This window comes from Zonotrichia albicollis, chromosome 25, assembly GCF_047830755.1.
Source record: "Zonotrichia albicollis isolate bZonAlb1 chromosome 25, bZonAlb1.hap1, whole genome shotgun sequence".
Lineage (NCBI taxonomy): Eukaryota > Metazoa > Chordata > Aves > Passeriformes > Passerellidae > Zonotrichia > Zonotrichia albicollis.
In genome coordinates this window covers 5,786,047-5,794,188 of record NC_133843.1, presented here as the reverse complement: position 1 = coordinate 5,794,188, position 8,142 = coordinate 5,786,047, and the positions used below count along the sequence as shown (strand labels likewise).

Sequence of the window (8,142 nt, the reverse complement as noted above, 5' to 3'; positions counted from 1 at the left end):
CCGTGTGCCCTCTGGGCTCCCCGTGTCCCCGGGGCGCCGCCGGTCCCCGTGTGCCCTCTGGGCTCCCCGCGTCCCCGGGACTCCTCTGGGCTCCCCGCGTCCCCGGGGCTCCTCTGGGCTCCCCGTGTGCCCTCTGAGCTCCCTATACCCCGGGCGTCACAGCTCACCGGCGATCCCCGTGTTACCGCCGGCACCGATGTCCCCAGATGTCCTCCAGCCTTTGCAGTCTCCACAGGGCCCCCTGTGCTCCTGATGGTCCCTGCTGTCCCTGGGTGACCCCCGGGATGTGCCCCGCCCTGGGGGTCCCTGTGTCCCTGGTGGTCCCTGTTGTCCCAAGGATCCCCATGGGTCCCTGTGTCCCACCCACTGCCCCCCAAGGCCCCTTCCCCTTCATCCTTTCATCCACTGGTTCCTCTGACCCCATCACTCCCACTGTCATTTCCCCACCTTCCATCCCAAAACAGCCCAGGTGCACCCCAAGAGCCACTCACTCCATCTCACACCTCTGCCTCCCCTTAGCTCCTCCACTTCACTCTGTTTGTTTTGGGATCTTCCAGCTGTTTTTTTCCTCCTAGACCACTCAGTGTGCATTTGGGGGCAATCCCTGGCTTTTGCTGAGCCTTTGGTGTGTCCCTCAACTCACCTGTTTGCATGATAGGGCACAGAGGGGGTTTTGACCTGCCCTGTTCTCCTCCATGTGCCTTTGGTGACACCCAGACCCTTTGTTGTGCTTTTGGGGTGTCCCAAGTCCCCCTGTGTGACCCAGACTCCCCCTTTTCCCTCTCAGCACTCTCCAGCCTCCCTCCCATCCTGAGGAATGCCTGGAGCAGTCAAGGTGGGGACACAGCCTCAGTTCTGGGATTGCATCTGAATGCCCCAGGCCATGAACTCACCTCACTCCCAGCCAGGGTGAGAGGAACGAGACTTTATTTTGAACTGGGAGTTAATCTGCAATCCAAATCATTCCAGCCCAACTCCAATCCCAATCATTCCAGCCCAACCCCAATCCACCCAAATCATTCCAGCCCAACCTGAACCCAAATCATTCCAACAGTGGAGTGAGCAAACATTGCAACTCATCAGTGAGAACTGGAAGCATCCTGGTCCCAAGTTTGCAGACACTTTGGTAACAGATTCACCCCCCCAAAATTTAATTGTCATTCTCAATAACCCCCCAGGTGTAAAACTAAAAAAGACCAAACACAGCCCCACAGTGCATCCGGCACCCACCAGTCCTGACACGGATACAGGGAGGCTCTGACACTGCCTGGCCCTCCTGGCACCAGGAAAAGGCTCCCACAGGGAGCTCAGTCGGATTTCTCCTTCTCCTTCATGTGCAGGAACACGATGCTGAACATGAAGAGGCCGACCATCATGGAGAAGGCGCCGGCGTAGTAGGGATAGGCCGAGGGGATGAAGCGCTCGTACTGCGTGTGCTGCAGGGGACGCACGGACACCTGCACGGGGACAGAGCAGCCCCTGCAGCTTTTGCAGCCTTTCCTCCAGGACAGGGGGGATTCACACCCCAACACTTACCTGAGTGGAGGAGTAGAGGTGGGTGTATCCCAGCCGGTTGTAATCCACTTTGAACTGGAACACGCCATAGACATCCGGCAGCTTGAACTGCACGCTGTATTTGCCACCTGGGAGGGAGACAGGGGTGACACTGAGGGGACAGGAGAAGCTGTGGAAGGCAAAAACACCCCCAGTGTGGCGCCAGGGCAGCAAAAGGGACACCCTGTTCCCTCTTGAGGGGGATCTGTTCCTCTAGAGGGGAAGCTCCCTCTCCTCCTGATGGGGATCTGCTGTTCCTCTAGAGAAGCTCCCTCTCCTCCTGATGGGGACCTGCTGTTCCTCTAGAGGGGCAGCTCCCTCTCCTCCTGATGGGGATCTGCTGTTCCTCTAGAGGGGCAGCTCCCTCTCCTCCTGATGGGGACCTCTCTAGAGGGGAAGCTCCCTCTCCTCCCGACAGGGACCCACCGTTCCTCTTGAGGAAGGTGCGCACGAAGGGGTCGATGCGCACGAACTCCAGCTGGATGTCGTCCCCGTCGAAGGGCACCCACTTGCCGTCAGCGAGCTTCTCGATCACGATGCTGTACTCCTGGGACAAATCAACCAGCGGTGCCTGAGAACCAGTGCCAGCCCAATGGGAGCCCCGGCGCTGCCCAGCTCCTCCCCGGGGCGGCTCCCATGTGCCCCGCCCGGCCCGGCCCGGCCGGCAGCCTCACCACGAGGTCGGTGACGGTGTAGGCGTTGGGCGGCGCCAGCTCCCCGACGCGGTGGTGGGACACGGCTCCTACTCGCAGAACGCCCTCCTCCTTGAACACCCAGCGGGACAGGGCCACGGCCAGCTCGTAGTTACCTGTCTGGGAGTACCTGTGCAACAAGGGAGGTTGAGGCAGCTGAGAAAATACCCCATGGCTGTGATGCCATGGGACAGAGAGAGAGAAATGGCAAGTGTTTCTCACAGCGGCTTGTGAGGAGTTTTAGGGAGCTGGAAAGATGTGATAACTTGTTGGCTATAAACAAATTGCAGGTAGTGTTTTTCTACTTTATTTTTCCATTCCTCTCAAGGACAGTGTGTGAGAAAGATGTTTCTGTTAGTTAGCCAATAGAATAGAATCTGTTGTACCACTCTATAAAAACCTCGTGGTTCTTTTGAATAAATTTTTCTTTGCCTTTTCTACCATCCTGCCTCTCACCTGTTCCTGCCCCAACTCCAGTGCAAGAGTGACACATGGCCTAAACCCAAACAAACAGAGGTGAAAGCAACACAAACTGAGCTGAGGTTAAAGGAAGGAGCTGCTTTCCAAAGTGCTTTGCTCTGCTACAGTAAAGGATGTGTCACTCCAATTAAATTCAAGCTTTCTGCTCCATCCCAAAACACAAACATTTGTTGCCTGTTTCCCAGGAGTTCTGTCCCCATAGGGCTTCCCAAACACCCTCAGCCAGGGAAGCCACCTCACCTCTTGGAGCCTGGGGTCGCTTTCTGCACGGCAGAATTGAAGAAGGCGTCGCTGAAGAAGTCGAGGGAGCCACTGAAGACGACGCGGGCGTTGTTGCGCGCCTGCAGCCCCGCGATCAGCAGCGTGTTCTTGCCCACGGCGTGCGGGTACTGCGGGGCAAACGGGCACAGTTTGCTCTGGGGCGGCACAGGCTGGCTGCAGCAGCACCAGCTGCAGTTAAGGAGTAACCACGAAGCTCAGAAAAAGCAGGAAGAGGATTCTGGTAGCACTCCAGCCGGGATGGAATGGGAGAGATGCTTTGATCTAGGCTGGCCTCTCCTCCAGAGCATGGAGGACACGTGTTCCTCATGCTGAACACCTCCTCAGAAAGCAGAGGAAGGCAACATCAGGAAGTGTCACAGACATCTTTTATGGAAAATCCTTTCCTTAGGATTTTTGCTCCTGAGAAGCTGAGAGGCTTCAGGAACAAAACGTAAACAATGGTTATCTGCTGCTGTGGAATACAACAGGTGGATCTTTGATTGGCCCATGTTGGTTGTTTCTAATTATTGGCCAATCACAGAGAGTCCAAGCCACAAACTTTGTTATCATTCTTTCCTATTCTATTCTTGGCCAGCCTTCTGATGAAATCCTGTCTTCTATTCTTTTAGTATAGTTTTAATATAATATATCTCATAAAATAATAAATCAAGCCTTCTGAAACATGGAGTCAGATCCTCGTCTCTTCCCTCATCCTAAAACCCCTGTGAACACTGTCACAGGGAAGCAGCCAACAGCCCAACCAAAATCAATCAGGAGATCAAACACTCCAGGATTTTCCCAAGCAGCTGAAGTCAGAGGGACTGAATTGCAGAAACACAGCTCCAAACAGGAGAGAAAGGAAGGGAGTGTACCTGAGTGATGGGCTTATCTGGGAAGAAGGAGTAGGAAGTGGAAGAGCCAGTGAGGATGTCCAGCACCAGCGGGTTGTCAGGATCAGCCACCATCCTGCAGGGAAAGCCACAGTGAGCAGCACACACAGCCCCAGGGTACCCACACCCAGAGGAACCTGGGGCCACCTGCTCAACCCCATGGACCTTCTCACCCTTCTACCTCCTGAGAAACTTTTCTTCCACTATTTTGTTAGGAACCATTCCTAAGTCAACAACGAAACTACTCTGGAGGATCTCCTTCTAATTTTGTTTGAAATCAAGAGAGATTTGTTAAGCCCCCTAGGGGCTGACCCCACCTCGCAGCAACACCCCAGGTTCAACTGCTCTTCCCCTGTCACAGACATCTTTTATGAAAAATCTTTTCTTTAGGATTTTTCCTCCTAAGAAGCTAAGAGGCCTCAGGAACAAAATGTAAACATTGATTATCTGCTGCTGTGGGATGTAACAGGTGGATCTTTGATGTTGGTTGTTTCTAATTAATGGTCAATCACAGCCCAGCGGACTTTCTATCCGAGCCACAAACCTTTGTTATCATTCTTCTTTCTTCTTCTATTTTTAGCTAGCCTTCTGATGAAATCCTTTCTTCTACTCTTTTAGTACAATTTTAATATAATATATATCATAAAATAATAAATCAAGCCTTCTGAAACATGGAGTCAGATCCTCATCTCCTCCCTCATCCTCAGACCCCTGCAAACACCACCACATTCCCCCACCTGAGCCCTGCTGCTCACCCAACTCCTCGGAACAGGATGGGGTTCAGGGCTGCCTTGCCCACAATGGTGGGGGCCTTCAGGAGGTTCTCAGTGTCAGCCACGATCAGTGTGTGCTGGGGAAACAAGAGAGCCGTGTGAGGTGAGTCAGGGTCTAATGACAAACAACAGCTTCTCAGTTAAAAGTTTATTTTACAGATTATTACAACTGTTGGGTGAACGCTGTAGTTCAATTAAAAAGCAAAATAACAGTATTTTTGTGTTTATGATCAAATTAGGTTAATACTGATCTTCAAGGAAATACACACTGCCACTTGATAAAGACAGCAACACCCACAGTGTTTTATTTCTCTGCATTTAGCAACCTTCATCCTCAAACCAGGACAACATGCACGTACCTACTGCTTCAACAGTTTACCTTAAACAAAAATTACCAGAGTATATTTAGCTCAGACTTTAATATATGTTTTAATTTTAAAATGCTGGATTACACCAGGCAGACAAAATTGTAGAAATGTTTGTGTGTTTCTATACTATCTGAAAATCCGGGACTGAAATTCTCCCTTCCCACACCTGAAGTGTTGCACTGGGTGTCTGAAATTCCCCCCCAGAGGGGTACAGAACCAGGATTAATCACTCCCTGCACACAGTCACCATCTGAAACCAGAGCCTGAAGCATCCTGACAGCAGCAGAACTGAATGCTGCCACAGGGATTATTTCCCCCTTTCCTGGGAGGAGAGAAGGGATAGAGGAAAAACAGAGCACAAGGACAGAGGACTGAGCCCTCGAGCTCTGCACCCAGCCCAGCAGGCAGGAGCAGCAGGCAAGGCCCTTACCTGGCCAGGGTCAGAGATGTCATAGTTGTGGTGGTCGATCACCGCTGTCCTCTCCTCATCGAACTCGATGCCACACTCGCTGCCCAGCTCTCGCAGGGGGTCACCTGCAGGGACAATGGATCCTCTGTCACACCACACAGGGACCTCAGCCCTAAATTCAGCTGAGAGTCATGTGCTCAATGCTCCATGAGCCAAACCCCAGGGAACAACATGAGCTTCCCACTGAATTCCTGTCAGAACTCAGTGCATCCCTCTGGGTATCCAGAGTTGCCAAGGACCCCGTTGGGGGGCTCAGAGACCCTGGCATGCTGCCCAGAACACCTGAGGATTTGATTGTGACTCCTGGAGCAAGTTTCCAATTTTGTATGAGGACATGAAAGTCACACAGGTTTGAATGGTGTAATAACAAAATTATCACAGGGTGAAAATGTAGATTTTAAGATTTTTGGTATGGGGGTTATGGAGACAAGATGGAGGAATCTGGGCGTGTCCAGCCATTCCTCTTCTTCTTGTTCTCCATTTTCTGCAGTGATGTTGGCACTTTGGGATTGGTTTAGAGTAGAAGCTCACTGTCTAGCATAGGTGATAGGTATTGGGAATTAAGTGTAAATATGTTATAGGTAGTTTGTAGTATAAAAGGACAACACAGAGTGCCTGTGGCTGCCCTGCTGAGCAGATCTCAGCTGGGCAGAAAGAAAATTTTATAGATAAGAATTAATAAACAACCTCAAGACCGAAAAGCGAAGAGTCCAAACTCGTTCTTCAGTTGTGCAGGCCAAAGCAGAAACAGAAACAGAGACACCCTGCACATCTCGGGGCACCAATTATCAACAGCAACCCGAAAAATTCCCACTGAACGTGTTACTAAAGGCATGAATCAGCCATTTCCTCCCCAAACAAGCCCTGAGGTGACCAGGAGCAGCTGCCTTTGCTGCAGTGAATGAATTCTCTGCAGCAACACCTGCACTCACCGATGTCCGAGCTGGCGGCCACGAGGACGCTGCCGCCGCCGTCGATGAACGCGGTGATGGTCTCCACATTGATGTTGCCACCAAAGTCTGAAAGCAAACAGCAGCAATTCATGGCTGGAGCTCAGAAACACCCCCCCAGCAGAATTAAACCACAGAAAATCACCAAATCAATGGAAGAACCACCAATAAAAGCTTGGACAGAGCTGCAGTTTGCTACTGAGTACATCCAAAGCACAGGACTTAACTAAAATTCACAGAGCAGCTGGAAATGCCCTTCCAAAGATGTGATCAAGCTCCTCCACATTTACCTTCTATGGATGGGGAGAAGATGATGAGGTTGTCGTACAGGAACTCCCCGTACTTTATCAGGGACAGGCCGGCGTCATCCGCTGTCCGGAAGGTGAGGTCGAAGCCCCTGTCTGCAGCCAGGACACAAGAGGGACAATTCCTGCATGCCATGGAACCACACATGGAGCAGCACAACTGCAGCAGGAGGCAGAGCTTTATTTCCCCAGTGAAGGAGCAGTTTGGAAACACTGCCTTTTAAGAGCAGGACCTGAGAGTTCCCAAATAAACCCAAGGAGTGGATCCCCTGAAGAGCCCCAATGTCAAAGGATGCCTTGCTGTCACCCATCAAATAGGGAATGAGGCTGCAGGGGATCTAAACACAGGCACAGCTGAAAAAAACCCCATCTCCTGCCTCATTTTGACCAGAAGATCCCAAATGTTCACCCCCCTCCTCCAAGGAACTCCAATCTCCTCCCTCTGCCTGGCCAGGGGACCCACAGCACCTTCCCCTATACCAGGCAGCCCCAATCTCCTCTCTTGGCTTGGGGTCTCCTTCTTCTCACTCAACCTGCCCATGGAACTCCAACAGCCCCCGCTTGCAATCTCCTCCTTCAGCCTGACATGGGGACACAGATCTTCATTCTGACCAGGAGAACCCAAACAAGCCCCTCTCCCCGGCAACACCCTCCTTTCCTGCCTGCCCAGGGGATCCCAATCTACTCCTCCATTCTGATATGGGGAGCCCAATCCCCTCTCTCATCCAGGCCCAGGGTCCCCATCACCTCGCACAGACTGACCAGGAGACCTCAAACCCCCCATTCTCCGTCAGGGTACCCCGATCTGCTTCCTCAGCCGGACAGCCAATTTCCTCCTGCACTCTGACATAGGAACTCCAAACTCCAATTTCCTCCCTTTGCCCGGTGCAATATCCCAAATCTCCTCCCTCATCCAGAACAGTGAACCCCAACATCCCCCTCTCCCCTAGGGGACCCTGATCCTGATGAGAAGACACAGCCCCTTCCAGCAAGGGACCCCTGGCTGCACCCTCAGTCCAGCCAGGGGACTTTAATGTCCTCCCTCGGCCTGACCCGAAGACCCCAAACCCTTTTCCTTCAGGTAACCCCAACCTCTTCCCCCATCCTGACCCTGGGTCCCGCCCCCTCCAACCCCTCCCAGCATCCCGCCGTGGCCCGCTCGGTACCCGCGAGGCTCCGGAAGAACATGGAGTGCGTGTCGCGCAGGTTGCCGTTCTCCAGCAGCACCAGCGTGCGGGGCCCGCCCTCAGCGCCCGCCGCCAGCACCGCCAGGAGCCCGCACACAATCACTGCGGCCGCCGCCATCTTGCTCCTGGTGGCTGAACTACCCCAGAGGCGGGCAGCCTCCAGCCAATCAGCGCCAGCTCCGAGCAGCCTCCAGCCAATCAGCGACAGACAGA

General features: G+C 52.9%; 1 protein-coding gene across 1 annotated transcript; it reads right to left on the bottom strand.

Annotated features, from left to right (window-relative positions):
• Positions 1 to 910: 910 nt before the first annotated feature.
• On the bottom strand, positions 911 to 8,127 carry DDOST (dolichyl-diphosphooligosaccharide--protein glycosyltransferase non-catalytic subunit). Its single transcript, XM_074558477.1, has 11 exons — positions 7,909 to 8,127; positions 6,728 to 6,838; positions 6,420 to 6,506; positions 5,449 to 5,552; positions 4,633 to 4,727; positions 3,860 to 3,953; positions 2,967 to 3,115; positions 2,229 to 2,376; positions 1,981 to 2,101; positions 1,537 to 1,643; positions 911 to 1,457 (listed from the first exon to the last, which is right to left on the bottom strand). The coding sequence occupies exons 1-11, from the start codon at positions 8,045 to 8,047 to the stop codon at positions 1,308 to 1,310; spliced, it is 1,305 nt and encodes a 434-aa protein (XP_074414578.1). The 5' UTR covers positions 8,048 to 8,127; the 3' UTR covers positions 911 to 1,307.
• Between the last annotated feature and the right edge of the window lie 15 nt (positions 8,128 to 8,142).

Excerpts from the sequence above, each read along its gene's own strand:
- DDOST (XM_074558477.1), bottom strand. The coding sequence starts at position 8,047 with ATGGCGGCGGCCGCAGTGATTGTGTGCGGGCTCCTGGCGGTGCTGGCG. Across the intron at positions 6,839-7,908 it reads GTTCTTCCGGAGCCTCGCGG|ACAGGGGCTTCGACCTCACC; the intron begins GTACCGAGCGGG and ends TCCTGGCTGCAG. Across the intron at positions 2,377-2,966 it reads GCGACCCCAGGCTCCAAGAG|GTACTCCCAGACAGGTAACT; the intron begins GTGAGGTGGCTT and ends CTTGTTGCACAG.